This window comes from Molothrus aeneus, chromosome 31 (assembly GCF_037042795.1).
Source record: "Molothrus aeneus isolate 106 chromosome 31, BPBGC_Maene_1.0, whole genome shotgun sequence".
Classification (NCBI taxonomy): Eukaryota; Metazoa; Chordata; class Aves; order Passeriformes; family Icteridae; genus Molothrus; species Molothrus aeneus.
The window spans coordinates 289069-312500 of NC_089676.1; the positions used below are offsets into that span (position 1 = coordinate 289069).

The 23432-nt window shown below is 40.3% G+C and overlaps 1 protein-coding gene across 3 annotated transcripts in view; it reads left to right on the forward strand.

The window, feature by feature from the left end:
- The window catches only part of LOC136568359 (GON-4-like protein), a 60276-nt gene that overhangs the window by 25516 nt on the left and 11328 nt on the right, over positions 1-23432 (forward strand). For all 3 annotated transcript variants that reach the window (XM_066568326.1, XM_066568327.1, XM_066568328.1), the window contains 9 exons: positions 7431-7629; positions 8076-8162; positions 9475-9643; positions 11306-11450; positions 11568-11718; positions 12728-12844; positions 14554-16242; positions 17592-17838; positions 19572-19753. In XM_066568326.1, the coding sequence (XP_066424423.1) occupies positions 7431-7629; positions 8076-8162; positions 9475-9643; positions 11306-11450; positions 11568-11718; positions 12728-12844; positions 14554-16242; positions 17592-17838; positions 19572-19753 (2986 nt within the window). The remainder of the gene's footprint in view (positions 1-7430; positions 7630-8075; positions 8163-9474; positions 9644-11305; positions 11451-11567; positions 11719-12727; positions 12845-14553; positions 16243-17591; positions 17839-19571; positions 19754-23432) is intronic.

Here is a 23432-nt window from a genome sequence, read left to right on the forward strand (position 1 = left end):
GAGGTGACATCAGCTCGAGCTGAAGCTCCCTCCAGCCCCACCCTTCCCTGCTCTGTGCTCTCTCTCTCTCTCCGGTGCTGATTCCAGCCCGTCCCAGCCGCTCGGGGGCTGCAGGCGGCCGGGGGCTCCTGGGTTCTGGGGCAGACCAGCTCGAGGTGCGCTGGCTCTGTTTGGGAGAGGAGCTACAGTGATTTGAGCTGGGATTTCTGCTGCTCCCGCTGGGCTGAGCAGTGCCAGAGGGGAGGGCAGCAGCTCGGAACCAGCTACAAACTGAAAACCAGGCAGATTTCTGCCCTTCTCTGTATGCATCTGGCTCTGATCATATTCAATTAAATCAATTATTTTATTTTATTTTCTTAATTTTGCTTTGGTGGGCCACTTCTCCCAGCGGTTTCTCCCCTGGTTTTGTCTGTACACAGGATTCTTTAAGGCAAAAATCTCTATTTGCTGGATTTATTTATGGATAGTTATTAATTGATTTTATATATTTATTGATTTATTTGTTTTATAGATTTATTTTATATATTTATGGGTTTATATATTTATTTTATATATTTATGGATTTATTTGTTTTATATATTTATTTTATATATTTATAGATTTATAGATTTATAGATTTATTTTATATATTTATAGATTTATAGATTTATAGATTTATTTTATATATTTATAGATTTATATATTTATTTTATATATTTATAGATTTATAGATTTATAGATTTATTTTATATATTTATCGATTTATAGATTTATAGATTTATTTTATATATTTATCGATTTATAGATTTATTTTATATATTTATCAATTTATAGATTTATAGATTTATTTTATATATTTATCGATTTATAGATTTATAGATTTATTTTATATATTTATCGATTTATAGATTTATAGATTTATTTTATATATTTATCGATTTATAGATTTATATATTTATTTTATATATTTATCAATTTATAGATTTATATATTTATTTTATATATTTATCGATTTATAGATTTATTTTATATATTTATCAATTCATAGATTTATTTTATATATTTATCAATTTATATATTTATATATTTATTTTATATATTTATCGATTTATAGATTTATAGATTTATTTTATATATTTACGGATTTATTTGTTTTATAGATTTATTTTATATATTTATCGATTTATGTATTTATTTTATATATTTATCGATTTATATATTTCTATATTTATTTTATATATTTATCGATTTATTTTATATATTGATTTTATATATTTATGGATTTATCGATTTCTATATTTATTTTATATATTTATGGATTTATATATTTATTTTATATATGTATGGATTTATTTATTAGGAGCATCATGGAACAATTCTATAACTGACCTCAGGGAAGCTGATCACCAGCAGAAATCAGATTAACTGGTGTAGCTAAAATAAATAAAATAAAATAAAATAAAATAATGAATAATAATGAAATAATGAATTTCTTGTGCTCCAGGAGTAGCTCTTACTGTAGCATCTCTGGTAAAGGTCTCAGCAAAAGGCTGGGTAATAATTAATTAATTTTTTAATAAAATAATTTTTAACTTAATTAATGAATTAATTAATAAAATAATTAGTGAAATAATTAATTCCTTCTGCTACAGGAGTAGCTCTTACTGTAGGATCTCTGATAGGGTTCTCAGCAAAAGGCTGGATAATAATTAATTTTTTAATAAAATAATTTTTACTTAATGAAATAATTAATGAAATAATTAGTGAAATAATTAATGAAATAATTAATGAAATAATTAATTCCTTCTGCTCTAGGAGTAGCTCTTACTGTAGGATCTCTGATAGGGTTCTCAGCATAAGGCTGGATAATAATTAATTAATTTTTTAATAATTTTTTTTTTTTACTTTATTAAAAGTCAAGGCTGGGTAATATAATTCCTTAATTTTTAAATAAAGTAACCTCAGGTTGGTAGAGCAGAAATCAGATTAACTGGTGTAGCTAAAATAAATCAAATAAAATAATGAATAATAATGAAATAATGAATTTCTTCTGCTCCAGGAGTAGCTCTTACTGTAGCATCTCTGATAGAGTTCTCAGCATAAGGCTGGGAAATAATTAATTAATTTTTAAATAATTTTTAACTTAATTAATGAATTAATTAATAAAATAATTAATAAAATAATTAATGAAATAACGAATTTCTTCTGCTCCAGGAGTAGCTCTTACTGTAGGATCTCTGGTAAAGTTCTCAGCAGAAGGTTGGGTAATAATTAATTATTTTTTTCATAAAATATTTTTTACTTAATTAATGAAATAATTAATAAAATAATTAATGAAATAATTAATTCCTTCTGCTTCAGGAGTAGCTCTTACTGTAGGATCTCTGATAGGGTTCTCAGCAAAAGGCTGGGTAATAATTAATTAATTTTTTAATAATTTTTTTTTTTACTGTATTAAAAATCAAGGCTGGGTAATAATTAATTAATTTTTTGATAAAGTACCCTCAGGCCTGGTATTGCTGACCAACAGCAGAAATCAGGAGATCAACTGGTGTAGCTAAAATAAATGAAATAAATAAAATAAAAGAATGAAATAATGAACTCCTTTTGCTGCAGGAGTAGCTCTTGGTAAAGTTCTCAGCAAAAGGCTGGATAATAATGAAATAATTTTTTAATAAAGTAAAATTTTTTTACTTTATTAAAAGTCAAGGCTGGGTAATAATTCCTTAATTTTTAAATAAAGTAACCTCAGGCTGGTAGAGCAGAAATCAGATTAACTGGTGTAGCTAAAATAAATCAAATCAAATAATGAATAATAATGAAATAATGAATTTCTTCTGCTCCAGGAGTAGCTCTTACTGTAGCATCTCTGGTAAAGTTCTCTGCAGAAGGTTGGGTAATAATTAATTATTTTTTTCATAAAATATTTTTTACTTAATGAATGAAATAATTAATGAAATAATTAATAAAATAATTAATAAAATAATTAATTCCTTCTGCTACAGGAGTAGCTCTTACTGTAGGATCTCTGATAGAGTTCTCAGCATAAGGCTGGGTAATAATTAATTAATTTTTTAATAAAGTAACCTCAGGCCTGGTACAGCAGAAATCAGATTAACTGGTGTAGCTAAAATAAATAAAATAATGAAATAATTAATGAAATAATTAATGAAATAATTAATGAAATAATTAATTCCTTCTGCTCCAGGAGTAGCTTTTACTGTAGGATCTCTGGTAAAGTTCTCTGCATAAGGCTGGGAAATACTTAAATAATAAAACCAACAAAATATTTAATATAATATAATAATATTTAATATAATATAATAATATATAAATATATACTTTATAATGTATATAATATTTATAATATTTATACTATATTATATTATAAATGAATATAATATAAAAATATAAAATTTAATATAATATAATGAAATACTAAAATTTAAATAAAATAATAAATATAATTTTATAATATAAAATTATTACGTATTAAAGTATTTAAATCTTTTCAATTTTAATAATTGTTGATATTTTTTATTAATTTTTGAAGAAAGTAGCAGGATTTGAAGCAGTGTGTGATCTTTCTGCAGACCTTGCAGCTGGAGTTCCTGTTGAGCAGTGCAGGCATGGTCAAACCAAACTGTGCAAAGCAGATAGCAAGGAAAATAAAGAAACAGTGCTCCAAATCAATAAAAATATTCTAAATAAACAGGGAGCATTATGAAATCAGGGATTTCTTCCACTTTATTCCGTATTGAAATCAATAAAAATATTGTAAATAAACAGGGAGCATTATGAAATCAGGGATTTCTTCCACTTTATTCCGTATTCAAATCAATAAAAATATTGTAAATAAACAGGGAGCATTATGAAATCAGGGATTTCTTCCATTTTATTCCGTCCAAATCAATAAAAATATTGTAAATAAACAGGGAGCATTATGAAATCAGGGATTTCTTCCACTTTATTCCGTATTGAAATCAATAAAAACATTCTAAATAAACAGGGAGCATTATGAAATCAGGGATTTCTTCCCCTTTATTCCATCCAAATCAATAAAAATATTCTAAATAAACAGGAAGCATTATGAAATCAGGGATTTCTTCCCCTTTATTCCGTCCAAATCAATAAAAATATTGTAAATAAACAGGGAGCATTATGAAATCAAGGATTTCTTCCACTTTATTCCGTATTCAAATCAATAAAAATATTGTAAATAAACAGGGAGCATTATGAAATCAGGGATTTCTTCCACTTTATTCCGTATTGAAATCAATAAAAATATTGTAAATAAACAGGGAGCATTATGAAATCAGGGATTTCTTCCATTTTATTCCGTCCAAATCAATAAAAATATTCTAAATAAACAGGGAGCATTATGAAATCAAGGATTTCTTCCACTTTATTCCGTATTCAAATCAATAAAAATATTGTAAATAAACAGGGAGCATTATGAAATCAGGGATTTCTTCCACTTTATTCCGTATTGAAATCAATAAAAATATTGTAAATAAACAGGGAGCATTATGAAATCAGGGATTTCTTCCACTTTATTCCGTATTGAAATCAATAAAAATATTGTAAATAAACAGGGAGCATTATGAAATCAGGGATTTCTTCCCCTTTATTCTGTCCAAATCAATAAAAATATTGTAAATAAACAGGGAGCATTATGAAATCGGGGATTTCTTCCACTTTATTCCGTCCAAATCAATAAAAATATTCTAAATAAACAGGGAGCATTATGAAATCAGGGATTTCTTCCCCTTTATTCTGTACTCAAATCAATAAAAATATTGTAAATAAACAGGGAGCATTATGAAATCAGGGATTTCTTCCACTTTATTCCGTATTCAAATCAATAAAAATATTGTAAATAAACAGGGAGCATTATGAAATCAGGGATTTCTTCCACTTTATTCCGTATTGAAATCACTAAAAATATTCTAAATAAACAGGGAGCATTATGAAATCAGGGATTTCTTCCATTTTATTCCGTCCAAATCAATAAAAATATTCTAAATAAACAGGGAGCATTATGAAATCAAGGATTTCTTCCACTTTATTCCGTATTCAAATCAATAAAAATATTGTAAATAAACAGGGAGCATTATGAAATCAGGGATTTCTTCCACTTTATTTTGTATTGAAATCAATAAAAATATTCTAAATAAACAGGGAGCATTATGAAATCAGGGATTTCTTCCACTTTATTCCGTATTGAAATCAATAAAAATATTGTAAATAAACAGGGAGCATTATGAAATCAGGGATTTCTTCCCCTTTATTCCGTCCAAATCAATAAAAACATTGTAAATAAACAGGGAGCATTATGAAATCAGGGATTTCTTCCACTTTATTCCGTATTCAAATCAATAAAAATATTGTAAATAAACAGGGAGCATTATGAAATCAGGGATTTCTTCCATTTTATTCCGTCCAAATCAATAAAAATATTCTAAATAAACAGGGAGCATTATGAAATCAAGGATTTCTTCCACTTTATTCTGTATTCAAATCAATAAAAATATTCTAAATAAACAGGGAGCATTATGAAATCAGGGATTTCTTCCACTTTATTCCGTCCAAATCAATAAAAATATTGTAAATAAACAGGGAGCATTATGAAATCAGGGATTTCTTCCACTTTATTCCGTATTGAAATCACTAAAAATATTCTAAATAAACAGGGAGCATTATGAAATCAGGGATTTCTTCCATTTTATTCCGTCCAAATCAATAAAAATATTCTAAATAAACAGGGAGCATTATGAAATCAGGGATTTCTTCCACTTTATTCTGTATCCAAATCAATAAAAATATTGTAAATAAACAGGGAGCATTATGAAATCAGGGATTTCTTCCACTTTATTCCGTCCAAATCAATAAAAATATTGTAAATAAACAGGGAGCATTATGAAATCAGGGATTTCTTCCATTTCATTCCGTACTCAAATCAATAAAAATATTCTAAATAAACAGGGAGCATTATGAAATCAGGGATTTCTTCCACTTTATTCCGTCCAAATCAATAAAAACATTCTAAATAAACAGGGAGCATTATGAAATCAGGGATTTCTTCCATTTTATTCCGTCCAAATCAATAAAAATATTCTAAATAAACAGGGAGCATTATGAAATCAGGGATTTCTTCCACTTTCTTCCGTATTCAAATCAATAAAAATATTCTAAATAAACAGGGAGCATTAGGAAATCAGGGATTTCTTCCACTTTATTCCGTATTGAAATCAATAAAAATATTCTAAATAAACAGGGAGCATTATGAAATCAGGGATTTCTTCCACTTTATTCCATCCAAATCAATAAAAACATTCTAAATAAACAGGGAGCATTATGAAATCAGGGATTTCTTCCACTTTATTCCGTATTGAAATCAATAAAAATATTCTAAATAAACAGGGAGCATTATGAAATCAGGGATTTCTTCCACTTTATTCCGTATTCAAATCAATAAAAATATTCTAAATAAACAGGGAGCATTATGAAATCAGGGATTTCTTCCACTTTATTCCGTATTGAAATCAATAAAAATATTCTAAATAAACAGGGAGCATTATGAAATCAGGGATTTCTTCCACTTTATTCCGTATTGAAATCAATAAAAATATTCTAAATAAACAGGGAGCATTATGAAATCAGGGATTTCTTCCACTTTATTCTGTATTCAAATCACTAAAAATATTCTAAATAAACAGGGAGCATTATGAAATCAGGGATTTCTTCCACTTTATTCCGTATTCAATCAATAAAAATATTCTAAATAAACAGGGAGCATTATGAAATCAGGGATTTCTTCCCCTTTATTCCGTATTGAAATCAATAAAAATATTCTAAATAAACAGGGAGCATTATGAAATCAGGGATTTCTTCCACTTTATTCCGTATTCAAATCAATAAAAACATTCTAAATAAACAGGGAGCATTATGAAATCAGGGATTTCTTCCATTTTATTCCGTCCAAATCAATAAAAATATTGTAAATAAACAGGGAGCATTATGAAATCAGGGATTTCTTCCCCTTTATTCCGTCCAAATCCATAAAAATATTCTAAATAAACAGGGAGCATTATGAAATCAGGGATTTCTTCCACTTTATTCCGTACTCAAATCAATAAAAATATTGTAAATAAACAGGGAGCATTATGTAATCAGGGATTTCTTCCCCTTTATTCCGTATTGAAATCAATAAAAATATTGTAAATAAACAGGGAGCATTATGAAATCAGGGATTTCTTCCACTTCATTCCGTCCAAATCAATAAAAATATTGTAAATAAACAGGGAGCATTATGAAATCAGGGATTTCTTCCACTTTATTCCGTATTGAAATCAATAAAAACATTCTAAATAAACAGGGAGCATTATGAAATCAGGGATTTCTTCCCCTTTATTCCCTACTCCAATCCATTCCATTGGCGTTTCCGCCAGGTTCGAGGAGCCTCTGGCCAATTTACTGAACAAGCAGCACCAGACAGTGAAGGAGCAGCTGGAGCAGCTGAGAATCAAGAAGGCCTCGATCAAGGCAGCCCCGGAGGCTGAGAGAGCCAAGGAGCAGAGTGAGAAGCCCCTGCAGCGCCTGGCTCTGGACAGCGCACAGAGGAAGAGGCTCCAGCAGCAAATGCAGCAGGTGATCCGTGCTTGAATGCGCTGAGAAATCCCATTCTCACCACTTTTCTTACTCTTAAAAGTGGGTTGTTCTTGCGCCTAGAAATTGGGAAATGGGCAGTTCTGAGAGCTGAAATTGTTGGTAAAATAAGTATTATGTATTTCTGTAGGGGAAAAAATGAATTGCTGTGTTGGTCACGATGAGAATTTGGCCAAAAAAGTTGGGAAACTGCTCAAAGATTTCAATAGTTGATGTCTTCAGAATTTGTGTAATAAAATTTGTGTCAGTGGATATGAAAGTTTCCCCTCAGTTTTCTATTGCTTTTAAGGATTTTTGCAGGCAGAGATTTGATTTTTGCTGTGCTCAGGAGATTTTTCTTGTGCCTTTGGACTTGTGCTTTCCAGTTCCTTGGATTTGTGATAAACTGAACCAAAAAAAATCCAATTTATTTGATTTTATTCCTCAAGCATGTTCAGCTCCTGACTCAAATCCATCTCCTGGCAAGTTTCAACCCTGCTCTGAGTTCAGAGGCCAACACCACCCAGATGTTTTTGGTAAGAAATGCCTAAAATCAGATATCCATAAATTCAAACCATTGCTGGTCCCTGGGCAAACTTCGAAATATTCATTTATTTTTATTTATTTACTTCGAAATATGAATTTTTAAATTTATTTATTTTTATTTATTTATTTTATTTATAACTAAGTATAGTTATTTATTTAGATTTCATTTAAATATAAATAAAAATTAAATATATAATTTAATATAATTTAATATAATATATAAATATAAATAAAAATATATAAATATATATAAATATATATAAATATATATTATATATATTATATAATGCAATATATATAATATATATTATAATAATATAATATAATAATATTATATTATTATATATAAATATATAAATATAAATAAAAATAAATATAATTTAATATAATTTATAATTAATATAAATAATTAATTATATATTAAATATATAAATTAAATAAATATATTTATTTAAATTTCATTTAAATATATTTCTTTATTTAAATTTCATTTAAATAAATAGATCTATTTAAATTTCATTTAAATAAATAGATTTATTTAAGTTTCATTTAAATAAATAATTTCTTTAAATTTCATTTAAATAAATTTATTAAGTTTCATTTAAATAAATAGAATTATTTATTTAAATTTCGTTTAAATAAATAGATTTATTTATTTAAATTTCATTTAAATTTCATTTAAATAAATAGATTTCTTTATTTAAATTTCATTTAAATAATAAATGCAATCTATTATTTATTTACTTTATTAAATGAATGGAAAGGAACCTTAGTTTTCAGTTTAATGGGATAAATGTTGGAATGGATAATGGCTTTAATGGGATAAATATTGGAATTGTGGGAAGGGTGGGAATTGAAAAAGAACTGAAAGTCACGGAATCCCAGAATGGTTTGGGTGGGGAGGGACCCTAAAGCTCCCTCAGTTCCACCTGAATGGAGCACCAGGGGCACCTTCCACTGACCCAGGGAAAAAGGGAAGAAAAGATGGAAGGGGGAAAGAATTTTACCTTTTGTGATGAAATTCAGAGGGGAATAATTGAAAATCTGAAGTGCTGGCCAGGGATGGGGAAATCCAGAATTTTCTGAGCACCTGTGCCAGTACCTCCCCACCCTGAGAGCAAATCCTCTACCCTGCATTTGTGATGCCCCAAATGAAGATTTAGCATCAGATGATAAATTTTAATTTACAACCTGATGAGACCCTATTTATAATATGACAGTTTATCATTTATAATCTGATTTTTCCATGCTCTCTCTCTGTTCCCTGCCTGTCTCTGCTGCGTTTCTGTGCTGCCTTTGCAGAGCGAGCTCGGGAGCTTTGCCTGCAGCTCCAGCCTGCACCAGGTGCCCCAGGACCCCAAATTCCAGACCATGTTCCAGCCCTGCAACTTGCAGGGGGCCCTGCAGCTCCTTGAGGACTTCCACGCCCAGGTGCCAGTGGACTGGAGCCCCAGGAAGGCTGTGAAGAATGGTAAGGGAGGGGCAGGGTGGGTTATGCCCTTTTCTCACCCAGATTTGGGGCAACTCAGAGGTGTTTTAAACAACTTTCATTCTATTTTCAGTCTCATGTGAAGAGTGAGACAATCCAGGTGTTGTAACTCACACCATTACAATCAGAATTTAATTATTTCCTAATTATAATGTACTAAAAGTGTTTCTTGGCCTCCACACCAATTTTCTACCAATCCATTTCCCACAGGAACAGGGTGGGGAAAGCAGGAGCAGGATGATAAGTGAGGGGCAGGGTGGGTTAATTCCTTTTCTGACCCGGATTTGGGGCAACTCAGAGGTGTTTTAAACAATTTTTATTCCATTTTCAGTCTCATGTGAAGAGTGAGTCAATCCAGGTGTTATAATTCATGCCATCACAATCAGAAGCTAATGATTTCTTAATTACAATATACTAAAAATGTTCATTGGCCTATCAGCTTTAGCCACACCAATTTTCTACCAATCCATTTCCCACAGGAACAAGGTGGGGAAAGCAGGAGCAGGGTGATAAGTGAGGGGACAGGGTGGGTTATGCCCTTTTCTCACCCAGATTTGGGGCAATTGAGAGGTGTTTTAAACAATTTTTATTCCATTTTCAGTCTCATGTAATGAGTGAGACAATACAGATGTCATAACTCACACCATCACAATCAGAAGTTAATTATTTCCTAATTACAATATACTAAAAGTGTTTCTTGGCCTCCACACCAATTTTCTACCAATCCATTTCCCACAGGAACAGGGTGGGGAAAGCAGGAGCAGGATGATAAGTGAGGGGCAGGGTGGGTTAATTCCTTTTCTCACCCAGATTTGGGGCAACTCAGAGGTGTTTTAAACAACTTTCATTCCATTTTCAGTCTCATGTAATGAGTGAGACAATACAGATGTTGTAACTCACACCATTACAATCAGAAGTTAATTATTTCCTAATTACAATGTACTAGAAGTGTTTCTTAGCCTCCACACCAATTTTCTACCAATCTATTCTACCAATCCATGTTCCTGTGGATACCAATCCATTTCCCCCATTTCAGTCTCATGTGAAGGGTGAGACAATCCAGATGTTGTAACTCACACCATTACAATCAGAAGTTAATTATTTCCTAATTACAATGTACTAAAAATGTTCATTGGCCTCCACACCAATTTTCTACCAATCCATTTCCCACAGGAACAAGGTGTGGAAAGCAGGAGCAGGATGATAAGTGAGGGAACAGGGTGGATTAATTCCTTTTCTGACCCGGAGTTGGGGCAACTCAGAGGTGTTTTAAACAATTTTTATTCCATTTTCAGTCTCATGTAATGAGTGAGACAGTACAGATGTCATAACTCACACCATCACAATCAGAAGTTAATTATTATTTCTTAATTGCAATATAGTAAAAGTGTTTCTTGGCTCAGAGTGGCCACTTGGTCTTTGCCTTGCTACAGAGCAAAAGAAAAGATGGAAGGAGAAAAGAATTTTACCTTTTGCTGGTGTGAACTTAAAGGGGAAAACTAGAAACTCTGCACATTTTAAAAACAGGAAGAAATCCTTTTTGCAGTGAAAGCAGTAAAAGAAGCGGGGTTTTCAAGAAGTGAGCTGTGAAAAACCTCCATCCACACACACAAAACTGTCCTTCCCTGTTCATTCTTTCCACAGCAAATGAATTCTCGTGTTTGCCAAAGCAAGTGGCCTGGATTTTGGCAACCAGGAAAGTTTTTATGTACCCAGAGCTGCTGCCAATTTGTTCCTTGAGAGCAAACCCTCCCCGAGACAAGATCGTCTTCACCAAGGCAGAGGACAAGTAGGTGCCTCAGTTATTGCACAAAATGGCTGCAAGTTGGTTTGGTAAAGAGAATTGCAACCCTTGGGCAGAGCTGAGAGGTTTCTCATCTCCTCCCCTCCATCTTTCCCTGGCCAGCTTGTTGGCTTTAGGGCTGAAACATTTCGAAGGGACGGATTTCCCCAAGCCGTTGATCAGCAAATACCTGCTGCCCACCAAAACTGCCCATCAGCTGACAGTGAGGATCAAGAACCTCAACATGAACAGAGCCCCTGACAACATCATCAGGGTAAGGGCCACTCCTGGCCTCTGTGTTCCAAGGGCTCCTTATTTTCAATTAAATGTCATCCCTGGGGTAGCAGTGAGGGTTTAACCTTTTGTTTCCCTTAGCCACTGGTGTTTGGATACTGGTTTGACTCTTTAGAGATGAGATAGTCCTGGTAAAACTCAGTAATCCTGGTTAAATATCCATCCAAGTGAGCTTTTGAGTAGCAAAATTGAAACAAAAGTGTTGTTTGCAGCCAGCTGGGCACTAATCCTGTCCCATAAACTGGGGGGGACAAAAGCAGATAAAAGAACAGCTGGGAAAAAAACAGATAAAAGAACAGCTGGGAACAAAACCAGATAAAAGAACAGCTAGGATAAAAAACAGATAAAAGAACAGCTGGGAACAAAACCAGATAAAAGAACAGCTGGGAATAAAACCAGGTAAAACAGCAGCTGGGAAAAAAAAAACAGATAAAACAACAGCTGGGGAAAAACCAGATAAAACAACAGCTGGGAAAAAAACAGATAAAAGAACAGCTGGAAAAAAAAACCAGGTAAAACAACACACAGGAACAAAACCAGATAAAAGAACAGCTGGGAAAAAAAAACAGGTAAAACAACAGCTGCATAAAACCAGATAAAACAACAGCTGCATAAAACAAAACCAGATAAAACAACAGCTGCATAAAACAAAACCAGATAAAAGAACAGCTGCATAAAACCAGATAAAAGAACAGCTGCACAAAACAAAACCAGATAAAAGAACAGCTGCACAAAACAAAACCAGATAAAAGAACAGCTGCACAAAACAAAACCACATAACACCAAGCAACACCTGCCCAGCTGCCTGAACCTCTGGGAGAGCAGCCAGGGTGGCAGTGAGCTCTTGGTGACTGATTTTTCATGTTCCTGTGGGTGGAAGCCTATTAAAGATCACTTTCTTGGCATGAGCACTGGCAGGGAGCCCCGTCCTGTGTCCCAGAGGTGACCTGAGCATGTCACCTGCGTGCCTTTGTCTCCTGTCCCCTCAGTACTACAAGAAGACGAAGCAGCTGCCTGTGCTGGTGAAGTGCTGTGAGGAAATCCAGCCCCACGAGTGGAAACCTCCCGTGGAGAGGGAAGAGCATCGCCTGCCCTTCTGGTTAAAGGTATTTTCTGGGGGGAGGTGTTGTTTGGTTCATTTCTTGTGGGTTTTATTTGGTTTTGGGTGGATTTTCCCCTTGTGGATTTTCCCCTTGTGGATTTTCCTTTTGGATTTTTTCCCCTTGTGGATTTTCCCCTTGTGGATTTTTCCCCTTGTGGATTTTCCTTTTGGATTTTTTCCCCTTGTGGATTTTTCCCCTTATGGATTTTTCCCCTTGTGGATTTTCCTTTTGGATTTTTTCCCCTTGTGGATTTTTCCCCTTGTGGATTTTCCTTTTGGATTTTTTTCCCCTTGTGGATTTTCCTTTTGGATTTTTTCCCCTTGTGGATTTTTCCCCTTGTGGATTTTTTCCCCTTATGGATTTTTCCCCTTATGGATTTTTCCCCTTGTGGATTTTCCTTTTGGATTTTTTCCCCTTGTGGATTTTCCCCTTGTGGATTTTTCCCCTTGTGGATTTTTCCCCTTGTGGATTTTCCCCTTGTGGATTTTTTCCCTTGTGGATTTTCCTTTTGGATTTTTCCCCTTGTGGATTTTTCCCCTTGTGGATTTTTCCCCTTGTGGATTTTCCTTTTGGATTTTTTCCCCTTGTGGATTTTTCCCCTTATGGATTTTTCCCCTTGTGGATTTTCCTTTTGGATTTTTTCCCCTTGTGGATTTTTCCCCTTGTGGATTTTCCTTTTGGATTTTTTCCCCTTGTGGATTTTTCCCCTTGTGGATTTTTCCCCTTGTGGATTTTTTCCCTTGTGGATTTTTTCCCCTTGTGGATTTTTTCCTCTTGTGGATTTTCCTTTTGGATTTTTTCCCCTTGTGGACTTTTTTCCTCATGGATTTTTTCCTCATGGATTTTTTCCCTTGTGGATTTTTTCCCTTGTGGATTTTTTCCCCTTGTAGATTTTTCCTTGTGGACTTTTTTCCTTTTGGATTTTTTCCTTTTGGATTTTTGTCCCCTTGTGGATTTTTGTCCCCTTGTGGATTTTCCTTCTGGTTTTTTTTCCTTTTGGATTTTTTTCCTTGTGTGGATTTTTTCCTTGTGGATTTTTTCCCCTTGTGGATTTTTTCCTTGTGTGGATTTTTTTCCCCTTGTGGACTTTTTTTCCCCTTGTGGATTTTTTCCCTTGTGGTTTTTTCCCTTTTGGATTTTTCCCCTTGTGGATTTTTTCCTTGTGTGGATTTTTTTCCTCATGGATTTTTTCCTTGTGTGGATTTTTTCCTTGTGTGGATTTTTTTCCTCGTGGATTTTTTCCTTGTGTGGATTTTTTTTCTTGTGGATTTTCCTTATGGATTTTTTTCCTTGTGTGGATTTTTTTCCTTTTGTGGGTCTCCTTTTCATGTGGATTTTTCTTGGAGGCACAGAGACCATTCCTGTGAGTCAGGCAGTCAGGGAGGACTGTGCCCAAGGGAACAACTGCACTCAAATGCCATAAAATCCATTTCTCTTCATCACTCCCTGTTACACAGGGAAGTTTCCTTCCCACAAAATCTTATTTTTACTAAAGCAACCTTTATAAAGCGTAAAACTTTTGTTTTTCTCAGGAGCTCAGAGTCTCCTAAAGGCTTTGCAGTGCAACTCATGAATTTCAAGTACTCTTAAGCAACATGCAGTAGTATAAAGGAAATAAAACAGAGGAAACTCTGTTGCCTTTTGTGCTCTGGAGGTGGAAATACAGAAATAGCCCATAAATAATAATTCCAATAAATTCTTGCTCCCTTCAGGCAAGCTTGCCCTCCATCCAGGGAGAGCTGAAGCAGCTGGCAGAAGATGCCAAGGAGACACCGGCCTCACCTGCTGGAGAATCTGCCCTTGTGGGGACAGAGAAGGGAGCTGCAGGCGGGGGCTGTGATGACAAATACCCTTTGCTGATGCCCAAGGGGCTCGTGCTCACCCTGAAACCTTTGGGCAACCGCTTCTCCAGGAGGCCCTGGAGGAGGCAGAGATCCTCAGCTCTGAAACCTGTCCTGATCCGCCCCAGCCCCTGCCTGCAGCCCAGCTCCAGCCCCCTGAGCGTGCAGAAAAATCAGAAATTGGCTCAGTCGGAGGCTGCCCCCAGCAGGGTCCGGGGCCGGGTCCCTCGGCCCATCCAGCCAGCGCCGCCGCCCCTGAAAGTCCCAGCAGTGCTGGCAGCTGGGGATGCCTTGGAATTCCAGAATGTTCTTTCCACTGGCCAGCCACACTCCAGACAAGCCTTCCCAGCTGCTGTAGGCCCAGCTCTGGTGGCCTCAGAGCCAGGGGCCTTCCAGCCCAAGGTGATGCTGCCGGCCTTGGGCGGGATGAGGACGCGCAAACCGTGCGTGAGGAAGAGCTACCAGAGGAAAAAAGGGACGAAATCTGCCCCGGTGATCAAAGCTTCCCCTGTGATCCAGCCCTCCCCTGTCATCCTGACTGTCCCTGCCACCACAGTGAAGGTGCTGAACATTGGCAATGGCTGCAACGTGATCCAGCCCCTGAGCACGGCCGTGGGCCGAGGCGCTCAGGCCATTCCTGTCACCACCCTGCTGGTGAATCCCTCCACCTTCCCATGCCCCTTAAACCAGCCTCTGGTCACCTCTTCCATCCCGTCCCTGATTGTCTCTCCCAGCCCTGTTGGGCTCTCTGCTCCTGCTGGGGCTGAAGGGGAGGAGAAGCTGACCCTGCTCCCTGCTCCAGGAGCTTTTCCTGCAGTGGAGCCCAAGGTGGAGCCCCCAGAGCTCTTTGTGCCCTGCTCCACTCTGTCCCCAAAGAAGGAGTGTGGCACAAACCCTGCCCATGGGGACACTCAGGACAAGGGGAGCAAGGGGGACTGCTGCAGCTGGGCAGTGGGAGAAGGAGATGGGAACACATCGGAGCCTTTGCCAGTGGTGGAGCTTTTGCCTCATTTAGAAAATCCTGACGCATCGGTGGAAATCAAGTCTGAAGATTTAAGTGATGCTCCCAAAGAAGCCAACCTGGCCCAAAAAAGAGATCTTCTATGTGCTGAGAGGAGGGAGGAGTTCATGCTGGGCCTTGGCCAGGAGCTGAACATGGAGGCTGCTTGTTCCTGTGGCGGGGATGAGCCCAAGAAGGAGCACGGGCCCTGTGAGGAGAAGGGAGAGGAGGAGCGCCAGGCCCTGCCCTCCCCTCCCCAGGGGGAGCAGCAGGGGGAGCCTGGGGGGGCTGCAGGGCCCCCAGGCAGCAGTGACTCCCCAAAGAACCCCCCTCACCCAGCTGAGAGGGAGGCAGAGTTCAGCAGCCCCCCGGGAAGGCCGGAGGACTCCTCCAGCATTGATGGGCAGTCCGTGGGGACACCCGCCGGCCCCGAGGCTGCAGGGGACAGGGAAGGGCAGGAAGAAGAGGAAGAAGATGATTTTGATGATTTTACACAAGATGAGGATGAGGAGATGTCATCAGCCTCAGAAGAGTCGATTCTGTCAGTGCCAGAACTGCAGGTAAAGATAAAACATGAAAAGATAAAACTTGAGAACCCTTAAAGAAGGGGGCGACTGTGGGGGTCCTAAAACACCCTGTGGAGTCAGGGATCCCACTGGGGATCCCACTGGGGATCTGAAAATCCCACTGGGGATCCCACTGGAAATCCTACTGGAAATCCCACTGAGGATCCCACTGGGGATTCCACTGGAAATCCCACCGGGGATCTGAGAATCCCACTGAGGACCCCACTGAAATCCCAATGGAAATCCTACTGGGGATCCCACTGGGAACTCCACTGAGGGCCCCACTGGAGATCCCACTGAGAATCCCACTGGAAATCCCACTGGGGATCTGAAAACCCCACTGGGGATCCCACTGGAAATCCTACTGGGAACCCCACTGAAATCCCAATGGAAATCCCACTGGGAATCTGAAAATCCCACTGAGGACCCCACTGAAATCCCAATGGAAATCCTACTGGGGATCCCACTGGGAATCTGAAAATCCCACTGAGGACCCCACTGAAATCCCACTGGGGATCCCACTGAGAATCCCACTGGAAACCCAATGGAAATCCTACTGGGGATCCCACTGGGAATCCCACTGGGAACCCCACTGAAATCCCAATGGAAATGCTACTGGGAACTCCACTGGAAATCCCACTGGGGATCAGGAAATCCCACTGGGGATCCTACTGAGAATCCCACTGGAAACCCAATGGAAATTCTACTGGGGATCCCACTGGGGATGAGGAAATCCCACTGGGAACTCCACTGGGAACTCCACTGGGGATCCCACTGAGGATCCCACTGGAAATCTCACTGGAAATCTCACTGGAAACCCAATGGAAATCCTACTGAAAATCCCACTGAGGATCCCACTGGAGATCCCACTGGGAACATGGGCTGATAACTCTCTAAGAGCCTGGCATTGTCCTGGTCACAGAGAAATTGAAACCCAGGTTTTCCTGGGCACATTTTAAGCCCACACTAAGGAATTATATTGCAAATATGCAGATCTAAACTCTGCTGAGCTGCAGGGATTCCTCAGTGAGGCTGCTCTCTAAGAATACTTAAAATAAAAATGACTTTGCAGGTCACAATTCCAGCAAGCCTTGAAGATCTAAGATGATAATTAAGGAATCAATAATGAATCCCTTCTAAATTAAGGCCTAATTTGCTGAATGGCAGATGCTGAAATTGAATTTTCCAATTTTAGGCAGCTCTGGAGGGGTTTGAATTCTGTTCCTTAACAAAATCCTTCAGCTGGGCAGGTGCTGAGCTGGGAAATTGGCTGTGAGGAAGCTGCTGAATGATATTAAATCAAATCAAATCAAACAATTGGATTGATTTTTATTATTTCTAAGGAGACAATGGAAAAACTGACTTGGCTTGCAACAGAGAGACGTTTAAGCCAAGAGGGAGATTCTGAAGAGGAGAATTCCCAGGAGGAGAACTCTGAGCCTGAGGAAGAGGAGGAGGAGGAAGGGGAAGGAATAGAGAGCTTGCAGAAAGATGACGAAACGTGTGGGGACACAGCAGAGGAGCCTAAATCTGCTTTCACCATGGCCAAGGCAGCTTCCCCACAGGTGGAGGCCCACAGGAGGCCAGCAGGTGAGTGCAGGGGGTTTGGGACAGCAGGGGGGTTTGGGGACAGCAGGGGGGTTTGGGGACAGCAGGGGGGTTTGGGGACAGCAGGGGAGTGCTGTGGGGTGTTTTGGACAGCAGGGGAGTGCAGGGGGGTTTTTGGACAGCAGGGGAGTGCTGTGGGGTTTGGGACAGCAGGGGAGTGCTGTGGGGTTTTTGGACAGCAGGGGAGTGCTGTGGGGTTTTTGGACAGCAGGGGAGTGCTGTGGGGTTTGGGGACAGCAGGGGAGTGCTGTGGGGTTTGGGGACAGCAGGGGAGTGCTGTGGGGTTTAGGGACAGCAGGTGAGTGCAGGGGGTTTGGGGACAGCAGGGGAGTGCTGTGGGGTTTTTGGACAGCAGGGGAGTGCTGTGGGGTTTGGGACAGCAGGGGAGTGCAGGGGGTTTGGGACAGGTGAGTGCTGTGGGGTTTAGGGACAGCAGGGGAGTGCTGTGGGGTGTTTTGGACAGCAGGGGAGTGCTGTGGGGTTTGGGGAGAGCAGGGGAGTGCTGTGGGGTTTGGGACAGCAGGGGAGTGCTGTGGGGTTTTTGGACAGCAGGGGAGTGCTGTGGGGTTTGGGACAGCAGGGGAGTGCTGTGGGGTGTTTTGGACAGCAGGGGAGTGCAGGGGGGTTTTTGGACAGCAGGGGAGTGCTGTGGGGTGTTTTGGACAGCAGGGGAGTGCAGGGGGGTTTTTGGACAGCAGGGGAGTGCTGTGGGGTTTAGGGACAGCAGGTGAGTGCTGTGGGGTTTTTGGACAGCAGGGGAGTGCTGTGGGGTTTAGGGACAGCAGGGGAGTGCTGTGGGGTTTTTGGACAGCAGGGGAGTGCTGTGGGGTTTTTGGACAGCAGGGGAGTGCTGTGGGGTTTTTTGGACAGCAGGGGAGTGCTGTGGGGTTTTTTGGACAGCAGGGGAGTGCTGTGGGGTTTTTGGACCCAGGGAGTGGGGAAGTAGAGCTGCTCTCTGCAGGGAAAACCAACCACTGGGGATCCTGTTTGGGTTTAACTCCCTGGGTGTATCTGAGCCCAGTGGTGTTTTCCAGCTGGGAATCCAATTTTAGGAGCCAGTCACAGCTCTCTTGCATATTTGCAGACAGATTCATGGTTTGTGTCAGCTAAGAACTGATAATTTTAGAAGAGCAATATTAAACAGTCAAATCTTTTCTAATTTGAATTTTGTCTGACAAGGTCATGTTGGAGAAAAGGCAATGAAACAAAGTCCAAGTGCTAAATGAACTTGAGCAGTGAATTTTGAGGAGGGGACCTCAGCCCATTAAATCAGCAGATTCCTAAACCTCAAGCCACAAAAATCTGGATGTAGCCCCTTAGTTCCCTGTTTAATTCCCTGTTGTGTGACACCAGGTGTTTATCTATGATTTTAACTATGTTGTAAATAATTATCTAAAATTTCCAGCACAGCTCTGGGCTTGTGCTGTCTCTCTGTAGCCTTTGTGGTTGTTCTGCCCTGGTGTGAGGGATTTTTTTAGTTCCACAAAAACCTGTGGCTGCATCCAGAGATTTCTCCAGTCAGATGCTGTGGAAACAAGCAACAAAATCAGGATTTGGGCCAGCTTGACTCTTGGGAAGTGAATTTCTCCTCCACTTCCAGGGAGCACCGCCAATGTGTATTTTGGCATAAATTTTACAACAATTTCTGTTGCAATATTGCCCTGGCAGGGCCCTGGGGTGCCTCTGCCACTGAGTCACCTCCTGCTCCTCCACAGGAGAGAACCTGAAAGCCCCAGGGAAGAGCAGGAGCTCCCACAGGACCAGGAGCAAGAGGGGCAGAGCTCGTGGCAGCAAAGACACCTCCAAGCTGCTGCTGCTCTACGACGAGGACATCCTGGAGAGGGACCCCCTGAGGGAGCAGAAGGACCTGGCCTTTGCCCAGGCCTACCTGACCAGGGTAAGGCAGCCCAGGAGCTGCAGAAACGGGGGGTTTGTGCCCCAGAAATCAGAAATGTGGGGTTTGTGCCAGAGAACATGAGAAATGTGGGGTTTTCTGCCACAGAACATCAGAAGCCTGAGGGAGCAGAAGGACCTGGCCTTTGCCCAGGCCTACCTGACCAGGGTAAGGCAGCCCAGGAGCTGCAGAAATGGGGGGTTTTGTGCCACAGAGCATCAGAAATGGGGGGTTTTGTGCCCCAGAACAACAGAAATGGGAGTTTGTGCCACAGAGCATCAGAAATGGGGGGTTTTGTGCCCCAGAACATCAGAAATGTGGGGTTTGTGCCACAGAGCATCAGAAATGGGGAGTTTTGTGCCCCAGAACATCAGAAATGTGGGGTTTGTGCCCCAGAACATCAGAAATGTGGGGTTTTGTGCCACAGAACATCAGAAATGTGGGGTTTGTGCCACAGAAATCAGAATCCTGAGGGAGCAGAAGGACCTGGCCTTTGCCCAGGCCTACCTGACCAGGGTAAGGCAGCCCAGGAGCAGCAGAAATGTGGGGTTTGTGCCCCAGAACATCAGAAATGTGGGGTTTTGTGCCAGAGAAAATCAGAAATGGGGGGTTTTGTGCCACAGAACATCAGGAATTTTGGGTTTTCTGCCACAGAGCATCAGAAATGTGGGGTTTTGTGCCATAGAGCATCAGAAATGGGGGGTTTGTGCCACAGAACATAAAAATGTGGGGTTTGTGCCACAGAACATCAGAAATGTGGGGTTTTGTGCCATAGAGCATCAGAAATGTGGGTTTTGTGCCACAGAACATCAGAAATGTGGGGTTTGTGCTACAGAACATCAGAAATGTGGGGTTTGTGCCACAGAAATCAGAAATGTGAGGTTTTCTGCCACAAAACATGAGAAATGTGGGGTTTTGTGCCACAGAAATCAGAAATGTGGGGTTTGTGCCACAGAACATCAGAAATGTGGGGGTTTGTGCCACAGAACATCAGAAATGTGGGGTTTGTGCCACAGAAATCAGAATCCTGAGGGAGCAGAAGGACCTGGCCTTTGCCCAGGCCTACCTGACCAGGGTAAGGCAGCCCAGGAGCAGCAGAAATGGGGGGGTTTGTGCCCCAGAACATCAGAAATGTGGGGTTTTGTGCCAGAAATCAGAAATGTGGGGTTTGTGCCAGAGAACATGAGAAATGTGGGGTTTTCTGCCACAGAACATCAGAAGCCTGAGGGAGCAGAAGGACCTGGCCTTTGCCCAGGCCTACCTGACCAGGGTAAGGCAGCCCAGGAGCTGCAGAAATGGGGGGTTTGTGCCACAGAACATCAGAAATGTGGGGGTTTTGTGCCACAGAACATAAAAAATGTGGGGGTTTCTGCCACAGAACATCAGAAATGGGGGGTTTTGTGCCACAGAGCAGCAGAAATGTGGGGTTTGTGCCACAGAACATCAGAAATGTGGGGTTTGTGCCACAAAACATCAGAAATGTGGGTTTTGTGCCACAAAACATCAGAAATGTGGGGTTTGTGCCACAAAACATCAGAAATGTGGGGTTTCTGTCACAGAGCATCAGAAATGTGGGGGTTTCTGCCACAGAGCATCAGAAATGTGGGGTTTGTGCCACAGAAATCAGAATCCTGAGGGAGCAGAAGGACCTGGCCTTTGCCCAGGCCTACCTGACCAGGGTAAGGCAGCCCAGGAGCTGCAGAAATGGGGGGGTTTGTGCCAGAGAGCATCAGAAATGTGGGGTTTGTGCCACAGAACATCAGAAATGTGGGGTTTGTGCCACAGAAATCAGAAATGTGGGGTTTTGTGCCACAGAACATCAGGAATTTTGGGTTTTCTGCCACAGAGCATCAGAAATGTGGGGTTTTGTGCCATAGAGCATCAGAAATGGGGGGTTTGTGCCACAGAACATAAAAATGTGGGGTTTGTGCCACAGAACATCAGAAATGTGGGGTTTTGTGCCATAGAGCATCAGAAATGTGGGTTTTGTGCCACAGAACATCAGAAATGTGGGGTTTGTGCTACAGAACATCAGAAATGTGGGGTTTGTGCCACAGAAATCAGAAATGTGAGGTTTTCTGCCACAAAACATGAGAAATGTGGGGTTTTGTGCCACAGAAATCAGAAATGTGGGGTTTGTGCCACAGAACATCAGAAATGTGGGGGTTTGTGCCACAGAACATCAGAAATGTGGGGTTTGTGCCACAGAAATCAGAATCCTGAGGGAGCAGAAGGACCTGGCCTTTGCCCAGGCCTACCTGACCAGGGTAAGGCAGCCCAGGAGCAGCAGAAATGGGGGGGTTTGTGCCCCAGAACATCAGAAATGTGGGGTTTTGTGCCAGAAATCAGAAATGTGGGGTTTGTGCCAGAGAACATGAGAAATGTGGGGTTTTCTGCCACAGAACATCAGAAGCCTGAGGGAGCAGAAGGACCTGGCCTTTGCCCAGGCCTACCTGACCAGGGTAAGGCAGCCCAGGAGCTGCAGAAATGGGGGGTTTGTGCCACAGAACATCAGAAATGTGGGGGTTTTGTGCCACAGAACATAAAAAATGTGGGGGTTTCTGCCACAGAACATCAGAAATGGGGGGTTTTGTGCCACAGAGCAGCAGAAATGTGGGGTTTGTGCCACAGAACATCAGAAATGTGGGGTTTGTGCCACAAAACATCAGAAATGTGGGTTTTGTGCCACAAAACATCAGAAATGTGGGGTTTGTGCCACAAAACATCAGAAATGTGGGGTTTCTGTCACAGAGCATCAGAAATGTGGGGGTTTCTGCCACAGAGCATCAGAAATGTGGGGTTTGTGCCACAGAAATCAGAATCCTGAGGGAGCAGAAGGACCTGGCCTTTGCCCAGGCCTACCTGACCAGGGTAAGGCAGCCCAGGAGCTGCAGAAATGGGGGGGTTTGTGCCAGAGAGCATCAGAAATGTGGGGTTTGTGCCACAGAACATCAGAAATGTGGGGTTTGTGCCACAGAAATCAGAAATGTGGGGTTTTGTGCCACAGAACATCAGAAATGTGGGGTTTGTGCCACAGAACATCAGAAATGTGGGGTTTTGTGCCACAGAACATCAGAAATGTGGGGTTTGTGCCACAGAACATCAGAATTGTGGGGGTTTTGTGCCACAGAGCATCATAAATATGGGGTTTTGTGCCCGAGAACATCAGAAATGTGGGGTTTTCTGCACAGAACATCAGAAATGTGGGGTTTTCTGCACAGAACATCAGAAATGTGGGGTTTTCTGCCACAGAACATCAGAAATTTGGGGGTTTGTGCCACAGAACATCAGAAATGTGGGGTTTTGTGCCACAGAACATCAGAAATTTGGGGTTTTCTGCCACAGAGCATCAGAAATTTGGGGTTTTCTGCACAGAACATCAGAAATGTGGGGTTTTCTGCCACAGAACTGCTGGATCTGCCTGGGGTGCAGTTATTTATTCCTACATCTGGTGCTTCACTTCCCAAAGTGTTCCTTTCTTGAGAGGAGGAGAGCAGCTCCTCCTCTTCCTCAGGCTCAGAGTTCTCCTCCTGGGAATTCTTTTCTTGGCTTAAACTTGACTCTGTTGCAAGCCAAGTCAGTTTTTCCATTGTCTCCTTAGGAATAATAAAAATCAATCCAATTGTTTGATTTGATTTGGTTTAATATCATTCAGCAGCTTCCTCACAGCCAATTTCACAGC